This window comes from Pinus tabuliformis, chromosome 9, assembly GCF_031772625.1.
Source record: "Pinus tabuliformis cultivar Carrire ecotype Pingquan chromosome 9, CPIR1, whole genome shotgun sequence".
NCBI classification, from domain to species: domain Eukaryota; kingdom Viridiplantae; phylum Streptophyta; class Pinopsida; order Pinales; family Pinaceae; genus Pinus; species Pinus tabuliformis.
This window is the reverse complement of record NC_142307.1, coordinates 2,010,980,747-2,010,997,463: the sequence shown is the minus strand read 5'-3', so window position 1 is coordinate 2,010,997,463 and position 16,717 is coordinate 2,010,980,747. Positions and strand designations below refer to the sequence as shown.

The following is a 16,717-nucleotide window of genomic DNA, read 5'->3' as shown; positions in this document are numbered from 1 at the left end:
CCGCCCTAGAAACCAAACCAGAGATAGTAGAATATAGAGTCTAGGACAGCTAAGATGAAGCATAACTGCTAGTCCAAAACTTGAAAATACATAGAGATAATGCTACCCTACCATGGGGGAAACTAACAACAAGGACCAAATTGAGCAGCCTTTAAACTCCACAATGTCTAAGTTAACAAGGTAAACAAACTAGACATATACTCTAGAAATGAGATATTAATAGCCCAGATGGGTAAGCATGCGAAACAAGAACTAAAACCATGAAATATGAGTAACTTGAGCATTAGGAAGACAATGAGGTGTTGAGGTTGACGAGTTGCTCCTCAACATTGCATGGTAGTGGAATTAGAGAGTTGGGCAACGATCCCATCTCAAGCCTAGAAAGTATCCCTTCCACGTTGTGCATAAGATTGACCCGAGTGTCTCCCGTCCAAAAGAATCTTTCCCGAAAACATCTTAACATGCTGGTACAAGCCAAGTTTCGCTCAATTCCTTATTTTCCTATGTGAACGTATTCTCCTAACTCCTATGCTTGTTTTCAAATATAAAAATCAATCTCATGCTTATTAGTAGACACTTAACTTCAATAGGATAGATCTTGATATATTTTACATAGTTTAAGCATGGTTTCTTTGGACTGTAGCATGAAAGGCAAATCAACACCCTTGACATTTTAGAACACCTCATTAATCATCAATCTTAGTAAATATTTCCAATCCCTGAATTTCTCGTTGCTTCCTAACCAGGAAAGCACAAAGCAACAAGGAATTTCAAAGTGGTAACCCTGAAGATATTACAATTCATAGTGAAATGAAATAAGAGATATTAAGGAAAAAGTTCACTCCAATTACATATATCTGTTCCAAGTTCCTTGGGCAACAACTTGAATAACTATTTCTAATTTTCTATACATGAAATCGATTTGAAGTATGGCATTCGCTAATCAGCAACATGGGAATTTTGAACTACACCAGCAAGATTTGAATCACTATTGATTTGAAAGGTCTCTAAAATACCTTTTCCCATGCAAGGTAGCAAATGAGAGGCAGACCACAATGCAAATTCTGGCGGCTTTCATTAGCTACATTTTCTGGATCATTTTCATCCCTAAGTGGATACTAAGAATCCACAAGAAGCTGATGCAACAGGCTATGTTACAATAGTCTTTAATGGTAATCTAAGTAACATTCGTCAAGATCAATCAAACAATTATATGAGATGTTATAGCCCACATATCAGAAGTTTGATCATTTGTTTATGGATATTTACTTGATTTGCCTCGAACTCATAACTTCTATTCTCCTCCTTACCTGTCCACTGGAAGGTTGCCTTCACTCTTTTTTATGATACATGTTGGACACATTGATCCGAGTTTCACAAGGCATTGTGAGCATGTATACTGATTCCAAATTTTCAGTTCTCAAGGCAGAACACTCCAGGCAAGATCATCTTCTTTTAAAAATGATTGTTGGGGCTAAACCTGGCCAATTAGATTAATCGGGGTCCGGCCAAGATCATATAGCCATGCTCATCCATCTGACCCGTGTACAGAAACCTTATCACAGAGTTCAATATCCTTTCTTATCTCTTCTATTTCTAAATCATATGATAAGGCAATGTTTGGGGGCTTAATGCTTTCCACTGTACAGTCTGGCACAAGAAAGAGAAACAGGAGAGGTGACAATCTCATCAAGCTGCGGATAAGAACTGCTAGCCAAAGTCGGCTGTAGTCATCCTTTTGGACATGAAGCCACTTGAGTAGAAGTGCGCCAAACCAAGAACCAGATGTGAACCCAAAGTTAGACACTGACATAAGGAAAGCAAAGACAGTGCCTTCGATGCCACTGGGACAAAGCTGGGCAGATAACACAAGCATTGGCATTAGCTTAAGCTTGGAAATAGCATCAGTCAAAGCAGCGTCGCTCAATACAAAAGCTCGATCTGGAATATGCATCCGAAGATTCACCCTTGAAACAAGTATAATGTCAAGAAGCCCAATAAATGAAGATGCCACCTGCAGTGATGAAAACATGAGAACAAGTCAGTGACCGGTCATGTACATCCTATAAATGATGATTAAAAAAATACTGTCCCAACAGAAGCAGTTAGAAGATGAAACATGAATCAGCCTGCAAAGCTAGACATGGCATGACTAAAACAGTATAGCAAGCTCAAAATAGAAAGGTATTTAGAAAATACCTATATCCCCTTTCATTTTGACAAATTAAGTTAAATTTATTACAATTTACTGTTTCTGAAAAAGAAAGAAGCTATTTGAGATAGAGACAAAAGGTATCCTAATTCCCTTACCTGTTGAAATGATTACTGAATGATTGCAATAAATCCAGTTTGCAGGTCTTTTCGTATTTCCAAATTGTTTTACCTTTAATCTTAAGAATATGTTTGACTCTGAAAACTTTAATCAACCTTTCAAAAAAATTCTACTAAATATCGAAAGGGCATTTTCTTAAATTCCTTTGAATGTAAAACATACAACAGTAACTAAAACAAAATGAAACACCCATTTTACTTGCTTAAAAATCAAAACTGCAATCTAAAATATGTTGTTTTGGAAACTTGAAATATAGAATGTTCATATTGTGGACTTTCCCTTGTCACCTCCATCATATATCTGCAAGGCATTCATTTACCATTGCAGATCATGGTAAATGATTTCCAATGCACTATATTGTTGGAATTTCTAAGTCTAACTGTTAGAAATCCTTCCTGTACTTTCTGATTTATTTCTTCCTACTTGTTCTGTTAATGAACAAGTTATTTACTAGGTAAATACTGAAAATAAATACAAGTACAGTCTCAACACATACAGACCATCAATTGAAGAAAAAAAAAACAAACACACAAGTGACACTGTTATTTTTGGACTAATGTCCCCGGAAAAACCCAATGCGGGAAAACCAGTGCAGCTATCTAAGGGTTTTATTATTAAGCAGTTTCAAAATACAATATGGATGCCAGAAATGGCTCACCCAACAGAGAATGCTCTCGGCAGTAGTACCTCTCAGTCGAAGACAGATATCAGCTCCAGTCTGCCCCACGAAATCTCCCAGCGTCAGCCTCTAGGGCCTGCGTCAGCCTCTCTGGCCCAGCGTTAGCCTCTTGGGGCTCTACATCAGCGTCTGGATCCTCTACATGTCCCACGTTGGCCCTCCTCAGGCTCTGCGCAGCTCCTGGCTGCCTTTGCGTGGCCTCTGGCTAGCTCTGCGTCAACCCTCTCCCGGTTTGCGCTGATGCTCTCGGTACTGTCTCTACCTCTCTGCTATCGCATTCACTGCCCCTCAGCTGCAACTCTAATCACTCCTTCGATTTCCTCAGCAAGCCCTGCCCCAGAAAATCGAATTCTTGATCAACTCGGTGTGTTCTCCAAGTGACCCTCAAGCCTCCTCTTATACTTTTCTCGTTGACAATTCAACGGCCAAGATTAAGTCCCTAATCAATGGCTAAGATTAGATCTGGCTTGATCCATGACTTTTGGACCATTCTAACTCAATTTTATATTAATTCACATTAATATTTTATTTTCCCTAAGTTTAGACTTAGGGACTCCATTAAAAATATTAATTATTTTAATATCTCCCAAACTGGTTAGATTCTGCCCAAATCATTACTAGGTATTAGAGATCTCATGTGCTTTAGCCTCTCCACCAATTTCCGTGGCTAGAGCACATCCGATGCTACCCCAAATCAACACTCCCTCTTAGCGAGGACTGCGCTCTAGTGGTACTCCTTAATGAGCATCATCCGGCATCAGTCCTTGTGCTAATGCTAGGTCTGCTTCCCAACATCCTCTGCACTGTTGCATCATGTATTGCTACCCATGGCCCTACCACTGCCACTACTGCATCTGTACGGCAACTCCCTCTGCATCCATGCTGCTGCCCATGGCCCTGCCATTGCCACTGCTGCATCTGCACTGCAATCCCTCTCATCATGCTGCATCATGCTGCCCATATAACTGCTAACTGCTGCATCGTGCAACTCAGTGACTGAGAAGTAAGTAACTGATCTCCCAACTCTGACATCCGTCAGTCCTGCTACTCCTCTTCGGGGCTCCTGTAGCAAAGTATAATCCAAGAGGTTGGGTACCTTGAGGATCCTGCCCCTCTTCGCCTGTAGCCCGTTTGACTACAACTCAATGTCTCCCCACCTCTTCTCTCAAGGTGCATGAACACTCATGGCACAGTCATCATCTGTCTCCACTACTTTCTCCGCCCTTGCTAGCGCAACCTTGGTCTCAGAAGCCTCTCCCTTGCTCTTCTTCCTCAGACACTGGCTCGCATAGTGACCCAGTTCCCCACAGTGGAAGCATTTGAGCTTGAAGAGGTCCTTCTTCTTCTGTTTCTCCTGCTTTCCCTCAGATGCTAGGGCAGCATCCTCCTCTTCCTTCTTGATTCTGACCTCCTTGCCGCTGCTTCCTACCTTGGTTAGCCTTCTGATCTCTTCTTGATGAAGAGTCGCCCACAGTTACTCCCAATCTGGAAGGGTCAACTTGCCCAGTATACTCTGGACAAATACCTCCCAAATCCTTTGAGACTGCATTCAATGCAGTCCTCACCATCATCTCCTCATCCGGCGTGGCCCCTAAGGCAGTCAGTTGATCCTGGACCTCCTTCAATCCACCGAGGAAGGTATCTATCTGTTCTCCCTTTTGCATCTGACATGACCGTAGCTGATTTTCAAGTAGCATCTTCCTCTGCATGGAAGTATGCTGATACAATTTCGTCAAGGCCTCCCACATCGCATTTGTCATGTCCTTTTCGGCAATATGTGGTACTACATGGTCCTTGACCCCGTCAAGGATGATGCTCTTGGCCCTCGCCATTGCCTCCTGGTACTTTTCGTTCTCATCCGGGTCAACTGGGACTACTATCGTGTTCAAGGCGAAGTGCTTGAGACGATTCCTGTCTAGAACGGACAAGATCCTGGCCTTCCAGACTACAAAGTTTGAGGCTTTGTCCAGTTTGTCCTGATCTCTTACCCCGTTCACTGCCATTTTGCTGCTCCTCTTCCGAGTCTCTCTACTTCCCTCCTGGAAGTTGTCGGTGTGACTCCCTCTGAGCCTCGATTTCCCTCCTGGAAACCCTTCTGCCAATGTCGAGATGCCCCCACTCTGATCGTTAGTGCAGCTGCACCACTAATCCGGATTTCTTGGCTAGAAATCCTCGGCAGCAACTCCCTCCTCCTTGGTCTTGCCCTGTTAGGTATTGTTCTGACCACAGTAACCCACCAGCTTCACTCCGCAACTTACCCACAGCCTCCTATGCCCCAACAAAATGAAGGTTAGAGCCTCTAGTCCCTGCGCAATCCCGGCACCAGCAAAATCCGCACCTCCTGGCCACGGGCGTCAATCCTTCCTCACTAAGAAAGATGACCAAGCACTGTATAGGTCAGGTCTACTCCTCTTGCCACTGCGCTGATCCTCTTCTTGGCTCGAACTGATGACACAAGCACTGTGTCACCCCTTCCTTGCTACTTTTCCGATAGGAACAACTTCTATCACTCGGGACAGTTGTTTCTGTTGCTCTACTCGACTAATGCCCTTAGTTATCCTGTGATCTGCAACCTCGCTCCGATACTGTTGAAGTTTCTAAGTTTACTTAGTTAGAAATCCTCCATGCACTTTATCTGATTTATTCCTACCTACTTGTTATTTTCCTTAACAAGTTATTTAAAATGTAGATACTGAAAATAAACACTAGTGCATGCTCAACATATTACAGATCAGCGACTAAAAGAAACAAGAACAAACACGCCACGTGACACCATTATTTTTGGACCAATGTCCCCAGAAAAACCCAATGTGGGAAAACCGGTGCAACTATTTGAGGGTTTTCTTATTAAGCAATATCATAGTACAATCTAAGTGCCGAAACTGGCCTACCTAATAGAGAATTTCCTTAGCAGCTATACCTCACAGTTTGAGAGAAATCTCCTGGCTGAAACCCCGGAAAATCCTTTCGGCAGTTCCTCAGCACAAAACTGCTCCTGCAACCCCAGCGTCTACCTAATTTGGGTTGCGTCAGCCCCTCTTCGTCCCACGCTAGCCCTGCGTCAGCCTTTCTAGGTCTGTGTTAGCTCTGGGAGCCTCTGCCTCAGCTGCGCTGGCCACTCTGGTGCTCTGCGCAGCACTTGGCTACCTCTGCGTGGCCCTGCGTGAGCCCTTACTGGCTCTGCGTCACCCTCCTTGGTTGTTGCATTGCTCTCTCGACACAATCTTTGCCTTCTCTGTTTCTCTGTACTCAATGCCCCTCAGTTGCTCTCCCGATCACTGATTCTATCTCTCTTAGCAAACCCCACTCTAGAGAATAGAATGACTGATCATCCAGTGTGCTCTCTAAGTGACCCTCAAGCTTCCTCTTATACTTTTCCTGTTGACATCTCAACGGCCGAGATTAAGTCCCTAATCAATGGCTAAGATTAGATCTGGCTTGATCCATGTCTTTTGGACCACTCTAACACAGATTCATATTAATACACATTAATATTTTATTTTCCCTAAGTTTAGACTTAGGGACTCCATTAAAAATATTAATTATTTTAATATCTCCTGATCTGTTTAGAATTTGTTCAAACCCTTTCTGGGTATTGGAGATCTCATGTGCCCCAACCTCTCCACCAAATTTCGTGGCTAGAGCACATCCGATGCTACCCCAAATCAACACTCCCTCTTAGCGAGGACTGTGCTCTAGCAATACTCCTCACTGAGTATTACTCTGATCATCCGGCATCGGTACCTGTGTTGGTGCTAGGCCTTCTTGCCCACCATCCTCTACACTGCTGCCTCCTATACTGCTGCCCATGGTTGTGCCACTGCCAGTGCTGCATCTGTACGACAGCTCCCTCTGCATCCGTGCTGCTGCTGGTCCTTTCTCCCAACACTGCATCTACATTGCACCTCCTCTCATCATGTTGCATTGTGCTGCCCATTGCTGCACTGCAACTCAGTTACTAAGAAGTAAGTAATTGATCCTCCAACTGACCTCCCTATTGGGCTAGAAACACCCACTGATGCTGAAGCTCCCTTTGCTGTTGACAAGTGCTCCCTCTCTCTAACCTCTGCGCTGCTGCAACAACTCCCTGCATCTCACACCGTTGCACACCTCTCTGTGCCTTCCAGCACTGGTGCAACACTCCTGTGTCTCTCGCACTGCTGCAACCTGCTAGCTTTGCGCTGTCTCGGGACTCCTGCACTGTAGCTCTCTCTGCCGCTCCATCCGTATCCGTCTCTACCCACTCAGCTAGTCCTGCTACTCCTCATCGGGGCTCCTATAGCAAGGTCTAATCCAAGAGGTTGGGTACCTCAAGGATCCTGCCCCTCATCGCCTGTAGTCCGCCTGACTACAGCTAGATGTCTCCCCACTTCCGAAGTGGCGCGTGTGCACTCATGGTAGAGTCATCGTCTGTCAAAACTTCCTTCTCTACCCATGCTGGCGCTGCCTTAGTCTCAGAAGACTCTCCCTTACTCTTCTTCCTTGGGCACTGGGTCGCATAATGACCCATCTCCCCACAGTGGAAGCACTTGATCTTGGAGAGATCTTTCCTCTTCCGCTTCTCCTGCTTTCCCTCAGATGCTAGGGCCACATCCTCCCCCTGCTGCTGAACTTTGATCCCTTTGTTGTTGCTACCTATCTTCGACTGCCATCTGATCTCTTCCTGGCAAAGAGCTACCCACATATCGTCCCAAGGTAGGAGAGTCCCTCTACCCAGGATACTCTGGACAAACACTTCCCAATCTTCTGAAACAGCATTCAGGGTTTTCCTCACCATAACCTCCTGATCCGGTGTCGCTCCTATAGCAGTCAACTGGTCTCGGATCTCATTTAGTCCTCCGAGGAAGGTGTCAATCGATTGACCCTTCTTCATCTGATACGACCTCATCTGGTTCTCGAGCAGCATTCTTCTCTGCACAGAAGTACGCTGGTATAGGTTCTTGAGAGCCTCCCACATCTCAACTGTCGTTTCCTTCTCGGCTATATGTGGTACCACATGATCCTTGACCCCGTCAAGGATAATGCACTTGGCCCTCGCCATCGCCTCTTTGTACTTGTCGTTATCGTTGGGGTCGACTGGGATAGCTATAACCTTCAAGGCGAAGTTCTTGACACGATTCATGTCAAGCACTGATAAAATTCTGGCCTTCCAGACTGCGAAGTTCGATGCTCTGTCTAGTCTATCCTAGTCTCTTACCCCGTGAAGTGCCATGATGCTCCTCTACTTCCCTCCTGGAAGTTATCTGTTCGACTCCTCTGAGTCTCTACTTCCCGTCTGAAAGTTCTCTTCTGGACTCCAAGTCCTGATTTCCCTCCTAGAAATCCTTCTGCCACTTGTCGAGATGCCCCCTACTCTGATCGTCTTATGCAACTGCATTACTGATCTAGGTTCCTCAGTCAGAAACCCTCGGTAACAACTCCTCTAGCCCTGCTCTATCAGGTACTGTTCTTACTACAGTACCTCACTAGCTCCACTCTGCAATATTTCTGCAGCCTTCTAGACTCTAGCAACTGCCTCTCTGTGAACTGCGCCAGCCCCTCTCTGCCTCACGCTGGCTCTGCGTCACCCCAAATGGGTCTGCGTCAATTGTGGGATGCCCTGCGTCAACCCTCTGGCCTTCTGCGTCAGCCCTCTGGCCTTCTGCATCAGCAACGCTAGCCTCTCTGAGGCTCTGCGAAGATCCCTGGCTTCTTCTGCGTGGCTCTAGCTGGCTCTATGTCACACTTCTTGGCTTCTGCGCTGCTAGAAACAACTTTTGTCACCTCGGGACAATTGTTTTTTGCTGCTATTGCTCCTCTCGGCTGATGTCTTTAGTCCTCCTGTGATCTGCAACCACGCTCTGATACCATGTTGAAGTTTCTAAGTTTACTTATTTAGAAACCCTCCATGCACTTTATCTGATTTATTCCTATCTACTTATTATTTTCCTTAACAAGTTATTTACAATGTAAATACTAAAAATAAACACTAGTGCATGCTCAACATATTATAGAATCTAGATCAGCAACTAAAAGAAACAAGAACAAATACGCCACATGACACCATTATTTTTGGACCAATGTCCCCGGAAAAACCCAATGGCGGAAAACCGGTGCAGCGATCTGAGGGCTTTCTTATTAAGCAATATCAGAGTACAATCTGGGTGCCGAAACTGGCCTACCCAACAGAGAATTTCCTTAGCATCTATACCTCACTGTTTGAGAGAAATCTCCTAGCTGAAACACCAAAAAATCCTTTCAGCAGTTCCTCAGCACAAAACTACTCCTGCAACCCCAGCGTCTGCCCAATCTAGACTGCGTCAACCCCTCTTTGTCCCACGTTGGCCCTGCATCAGCCCCAGGAGGCCCTGCGTCAGCTCTGGGAGCCTCTGCGTCAGCTACGCTGGCCCCTCTGGTGCTTTGCGCAACACTTGGCTGCCTCTGCGTGGCCCTACGTGAGCCCTTGCTGGCTCTGCGTCACCCTCCTTGGTTGTTGTGCTGCTCTCCCAGCACAATCTCTGCCTTCTCTGTTTCTCTGTACTCAATGCCCCTCAACTGCTCTCCCGATCACTGATTCTATCTCTCTTAGCAAACCCCGCTCTAGAGAATAGAATTACTGATCATCTGGTGTGCTCTCCAAGTGACCCTCAAGCCTCCTCTTATACTTTTTCTGTTGACATCTCAACGGCCAAGATTAAGTCCCTAATCAACGACTAAGATTAGAACTGGCTTGATCCATGTTTTTTGGACCACTCTAACACAGATTCATATTAATACACATTAATATTTTATTTTCCCTAAGTTTAGACTTAGGGACTCCATTAAAAATATTAATTATTTTAATATCTCCTAATCTGTTTAGAATCTGTCCAAACCCTTTCTGGGTATTGGAGATCTCATGTGCCCCAACCTCTCCACCAAATTTCATGGCTAGACCACATCAGATTCTACCCCAAATCAACAAATACCATGTTGGAATTTCTAAGTCTAACTGTTAGAAATCCTTCTTGTACTTTCTGAGTTATTTCTTCCTACTTGTTCTGTTAATTAACAAGTTATTTACCATGTAAATACTGAAAATAAATACAAGTACAGTCTCAACACATATAGATCATCAACTGAAGAAAAAAAAAACAAGCACACAAGTAACACCGTTATTTTTGGACTAATGTCCTCGAAAAAACCCAATGTGGGAAAACCAGTGCAGCGATCTGAGGGTTTTATTATTAAGTAGTTTCAGAATACAATCTAGGTGCCAGAAATGGCTCACCCAACAGAGAATTCTCTCGGCAGTAGTACCTCTCAGTTGGAGACAAATATCAGCCCCAATCTACCCCACGAAATCTCCCAGCGTCAGCCTCTAGGGCCTGCGTTAGCCTCTCTGGCCTAGTGTCAGCCTCTCGGGGCTCTGCATCAGCCTCTGGAGCCTCTGTGTGTCCCACGCTGGCCCTCCTCAGGCTCTGCGCAGCTCCTGGCTGCCTCTGCGTGGCCTCTGGCTACTTATGTGTGCCTCTGGTGGCCTCTGGCTGGCTCTGCGTCAACCCTCTCCCGGCTTCTGCGCTGATGCTCCCGGTACTATCTCTGCCTCTCTGCTATTGCATTCACTGCCCTCAGCTGCAACTCTGATTACTCCTTCGATTTCCTCAGCAAGTCCTGCCCCAGAAAATCGAATTCTTGATCAACTCAGTGTGTTCTCCAAGTGACTCTCAAGCCTCCTCTTATACTTTTCTTGTTGACAATTCAACGGCCGAGATTAAGTTCCTAATCAACAGCTAAGATTAGATTTGGCTTGATCCATGACTTTTGGACCATTCTAACTCAGTTTTATATTAATTCACGTTAATATTTTATTTTCCCTAAGTTTAGACTTAGGGACTACATTAAAAATATTAATTATTTTAATATCTCCCGAACTGGTTAGATTTTGCCCCAATCATTTATGGGTATTGCAGATCTCATGTGTTTTAGCCTCTCCACCAATTTTCGTGGCTAGAGCACATCCGATGCTACCCCAAATCAACATATATTCAGTGCTTCAATTCAGACTTCAGTTCTATCTTTAGCAAGATCCCCATGCATACATAGTGGTGTTATCATCACTGACTGACTCAAAATCAACTCCATTGGTTTGGACTGGGGTTTTTCCAAACCAGTCCTAAAAGATGGTTGACATTGTTGTATCTCTCAAGGGACAGTTCCTGGTTGTGGGGAACCCGTGCCTGAGACATCTTCAGATTAATTTAAAAACAATTTAAAACCAATGGAAGGAAGGACAGGCCATGAGGGCTTGCAAGCAAAGCTTCTAGTTTTGAAACCCTAGCTTTCCAAAGCAGAATGGCTAGAGAGGCTATGAGAATTGCAGGGTGGAGGTGTAAAGCAGAAAATGGAAGAGACAAAGTTTTGGCATAGGCAATTAAGAATCTATGCTTTAACTCTGTAGAAAGAATAATGTAAGACTAAGGAAAAGTGAATGAGGTCCCTAGATGTGGAGTGTCCATTAAGGGCTTCAAGATTAATTTTAATGAGTACAATTAAATAAATTCATCAAAAACTAAACCAAAGCACCAACTGCATCTTACACTGTCCAAGAGAGGAAAATATATAAATTTGAATACTGAAACTCAAGAGAATAACAATCACTGCGGCTTCCCATTGCTGGAATCAAACTGCAATTTCATTTTCAGATTTCAGAGAGAATGTTTTGTTGCCAGTCATGGATCACTGTGGCCTTCCGAACCTCTTCACCATCTAATTTCTCAGCGTTTATTTCTGCTTCCTAGCCTAACTGAACTAACTGTTAAAACAAAATCAGTTGAGGAACTGACTTTTTGACAGTTACAAAATTGTCTCTCTATTCAAAATAATTTATCTGATAAAAGAAACTAGCTTTCATGAACCCAACCCCTTACAAATATGGACAAACATACTCGTGGGCGCCTTTCTCTTTTAATTAATAAAAGAGATTAAATAGAAAGTCTTCGAAGTTTATACAGGTTTCGTATGGTACTAATGTTGAGGTGGATAATACATAGGCTTGGGTCCCAGGCTTCGTCTTTTATTTATGATAGCAAACAATTTGTGGTTTCTTAAAACCCAAAACCACCTCTGGGACCACCTCTGGTGGTTTCTTGAGATGAGGAGGGTGCCGTCATAATAATTAATAGTCATCGATTTTTAGATAAGTGGTTTGAAAAAACTGCCTTGCGGGGGCACACCTTTGTATAAACCCTGTGCAATTTGTGCCACCAGGATTGTTTTAACTTGGATGAGGAATAATGTGAGCCATCAATTTCCTTGAGCAATTAAGTTTTCTTCAAGCGCTATGCAATTGGAATTTCATTTTCATCGTTAAGTATTCTGGCCAAGAAACTTCTCTTAGAGCACCAATTTGCGAATGTAGAAATTCATGATTGGTGAAGACAAATACGAAAAAGGAGCTAGGCATTCCATATAAAAATAGCAAATTTCAACAGATTCTGGATCATCCCTTGCAGGATAGTAAACTTTCAAATCCTTTGGCATATTATTTCTCAAACTTTTATGCAATCTATGAGTTTGTTGTTCCTTTGGTTGCTCGTGATCTTCTTCATTCAAAACAATTAATCTAGTAACCTTTTTCTTTGTTTGACCTTGCTGACTGAGAGATAAAGCCTCCTTTCTTTTTCCAGCGGTTAAGCGCCTGCAGTCTTTTTCTTCTCCAAGCAAAGCAGAGAATCTGCGCTGTTCTGGTATCTGATTGCTAAGAAAATTCCCATGTTTTCCTTTCGTGATGAAGCACTTGTTCGGCCTGTAAGAAGAATCATCATGCCATGAAGAAAACTCATGATTTCTGGTTCTGTTATGAATAACCATAGAGTGGTTATCATTTCTTCTAAATTTATTGTGTCTTGCATGACTGAAACAACTAGGCTCATCTCCAGAAACATTCCCCAGACTATCTGAATTGTTATCATTATCTTCCCTCCCAGAGGAAACCTTGTGCCCAGGAGAAAAGACATGATTTCTGAAATGGTTGCCATTTACAAAGGAAGGCTGACCATTTCTTCCAGAAACATTGCACGTTGTATAACTAAAATTCCTTGACTTCCCGTCAGAAGAAGAGGTTGAACTACCCTTGGTACATTTGTTATCTGACTTCAACTCTAGAGTTACGTAGAGCTGCTAAACCACAACTTAATGATGCAGATTGTGCAAACTTAGCCATCGGATGAAATGACAGAGTTGTCCATACAATCAATCATCTCAGATCTTCGAGCAGTAGCAACTTTGTTAGTCTTAGCGGAGGCACCTTTTGCAAGCACTTTGAAAATCAACAAGACATTTGACCCGAATTCTCATATCTCTGTTCTGAAAATAGCTCTGTTCTAATATAATACTCAGGTTTTGGCTCCATTTCACAATCTTTCTCAATGTTTGAATCATTTTTTGTTTTCATACAATTCTCAGGTTGTGAGATGTTTTGACACACCTTATCATCAACTGATGATTCAACAACAACAGACACTTCTGGTAGCTCTGCAACAAAGGGCAGTCGAATAACAATAAGCTCAATACAATAATTGTAATCTGGGTGCTCAATTAGCTCATAGACACAATGCCTTGGCTTGTCTTGCTCACTGACATTAAATAGCTCCCATAAAACTGTCCCCTTTTCCAAACATTTGAAATGAAAACATGAGGCATTTCATCATTCTAATCATTTTTATAAAAGCAAGAATGTCTTCCCTTTGTAGAGCTGTCAGCAAATGTTATCAGGTGCCATCAAATTTTGCAATTTTAATCCTGTGCTGGAGTTTTTTTTGAAGATTTTTAATATTTTAGTTGTGCCAGATTGGGCTACAACAGACATAATTAGAACCTAAGTCAGCCACTAACTCAATTTGACTTGGCCAAGTTAGAGTCAAATCAACCACTCAACTAAGACAGAACTGACTTGACCAAATTTGATAGCACTGACTGGACCACCTACATGTGGGCCCAATCAATAAATAAACAAAACTGTAGAAGAAAAAAATCCAAAGAGGAAACCTAACTCCCTTGATAGTCTAGTCGACCACCTTCAACCTAGTTGTCATTCAGTTGACTTACCTTTTAGAATTGTATTCAATCTTTAATATTAATTCTAAAACATGTCAACCTTTACATTTACTTATTTCATTCATTAATTAATCTTAATATTAGAAATTTAGAAGATATAGTGTGGATCCCATTTCAAGATGATTGGCAATGGAATCAAAGCTATCGGACTTCACATAGAGAAGATAGAAATTAGGTTGTTCTTCGGCTTTCAGTTGACTTAACAAGTTTTTTTATCTTTTCAACGTATATGCAAAACAGTTCCTTGTAATCCTTTCTCTTGCATCCCTTGGACTGGGGATTGTGGGACTCTTAAGATTGAAACGTAGGAGAATAGGTTGCTCAATGATATCAACTAATTGAAACCTCTAGGTTGCCCAAAGGTGTGAATTGATTTAAAACATCAAATCAGTGGCAGTTGAAGTCATTTGACGAGAGAAAGCAAACTTCAAATTCTTGGACTCATCTAAGTCGGTCTAATAAGCTACACGTCAAGTGGGCTACATACTCAATTTATTATAGGATGGTGAATTTTGGACTCTAAAGGCCATTTAGAGCCTAAAAGTTTATGTTTTCTCTCAAATCTTTAAGTTTATGTATCTTGATGAAATTTTGGATATTTGACCCCTTACATGTAATATTGAGTAGCATACTTCCCAAATTTGGTGTCTCATGGTTTGGATTTACACTGATGTACATGAATATACTATTTTTTTTAATTAAAAGCCAAATATTTAATGTCGATTTTATTTGATCAAGTCCTTTATAGCAAAGTTGTGAGACTTGAAGTAAGCAAAAACTCAATCAGCTTGGGGTTCGTCAAAACTTATAAACTCATAAAACTTTATATAAGACTTGACAAAACTTGCCACATAAAAAAGACTCAAAATACACGGAATTTTGTGATAGAAAAATAATAATGACAATTTTGGGTGAGTTTTTCCCAGTTTTGTCGAGTTTTGGCCAAGTCTTGGCATGTTTCTTGCAAGAGAGTTCAGGGAAAGTTTTAGCTAAGTAATCTTTTCAAGAATAACTCAGCAAAACTTAGCAAGATTCACAGATCTTGGCCGAGTCTCACAACATTGGCTTCTAGTGTCAACAACCAGTGTTGATCCAAGTCCAGGCCAAGTCGTAATTTTGGGAAAATCCAATTCCAATCCAAGTACGACGACATCTCTTTTTAGTGGAGAATCAATCAAGAAGTTAGATCACTTAACTATATGTACTATTATGGTGCTTGAGGGACTGTTGGGCCTCCTAATCATCCATACAAGTTGAATATTATGTTGGAAAGGGAAGGAGGATAACTTACCTTCACTAGTTCATTGTTGCACAACTCCACTCCTTTCAGAGAAATTGCTTACCACGTGTTATTCACTCTGATATACACACACAACATTGAACTCTAACACCAATGTACTTTTAGGATATCTTTTCTGTTAGGGCAGTTTAGGTAAACTTGACTTGGTCAATTAACCAACGGTTTTCGAGCTCCATGTTTATGAGAACCCATGGTTTTTCCCACAGTATTCATCTCTAAAGTAGCCTATTTAAAGGTGGAAAGACTCCATGTTAATTTGTCCTTATGGCCTGTTGTCGCAAAATCTAGCAAGCCTTGGAGAAAGAAACCCTACAAGGCATAAACTAGACCTATTAGCAACAACGGGGTAGTGGCCCACTATCACCACAACCAAAACCCCCTAGTCTTAACAGACTTTCACCAATGGGAGGAGTCCTAGTAGGATAGATATCATTTACAATAGGTATTCTAGGGTTAAGGTACAAAATGATCTCGCTAGGAGGTCTTCTAGAAAGACACAATTTTGGTTCAAGGCTTCACTAGGAAACAATTCGCTTTCTATGAAGATACCTAGAAATAGAGGCACAAGACCTAGGGTTTGATTGATTTGACGAGTGTTGGAGTAACTCAAGGTCAAGGCGAGGAGAAAATATTTCTTACAATGTATATTAGCTAAGCCAAGGCTCATGAAACCTTCAAGAAAGTCCTTAAGTTGAGGGAAGAAAAACTAGGGTTTCCCTCTTAGGGCAAACACCTAGGGCAAGAGAATTTATGGATGAAATTGAAGTGGATGCCCACCAAATTGATAGGTTTTGTGGCAAACCCTATCTACTTGATGTTTAGGCTCTCCAACCACCAAAATCCCCTCTCCCTAGAAATTCGCACCAAGCCCTAGCTCCTTCTCTAGCCTTGAAAGGACCGAAATTTAAGAGGGAGAAAATATGGAGGAAAAGTGAGATTGATCACCAATGATTTGGATTAGTGCCTTGTCCTTTGGGCATATGGAGTCAAGGATGTCTTAGATTAGCTAACCTTGCTTCTAAGGAGGCCGAAATTTGATGCCCTAGCAACAAATTTCAAGCATTTATCCACTCAAAGGAATAATGGAAATTTATGGGAGAGCTACTAGGAGTTCACCACTAGGATAATTCTTACATGTCATGTATGAGTAATGCATGCAATATTCATCTAGCTAGCATTCAATTAATCTTCAATAAAATTAGGGCACAATTTTAGCATGAACTAGAATCAATCATTCCATACATTAGACATAGAAAATAGATCTTCAACAATTAAGAGTACTTACAAGACAATATGCAAGAAATCCATCCATTAATCCAAAGAATAGCTC

At 42.3% G+C, this 16,717-nt stretch overlaps 1 protein-coding gene across 2 annotated transcripts in view; it reads right to left on the bottom strand.

Moving 5' to 3' along the window:
• Positions 1–806: 806 nt before the first annotated feature.
• The window catches only part of LOC149157129 (putative folate-biopterin transporter 6), a 231,688-nt gene continuing 215,777 nt past the window's right edge, over positions 807–16,717 (bottom strand). For both annotated transcript variants that reach the window (XM_089439104.1, XM_089439105.1), the window contains one exon: positions 807–2,014. In XM_089439104.1, the coding sequence (XP_089295230.1) occupies positions 1,529–2,014 (486 nt within the window). In that variant the 3' untranslated portion in view covers positions 807–1,528. The remainder of the gene's footprint in view (positions 2,015–16,717) is intronic.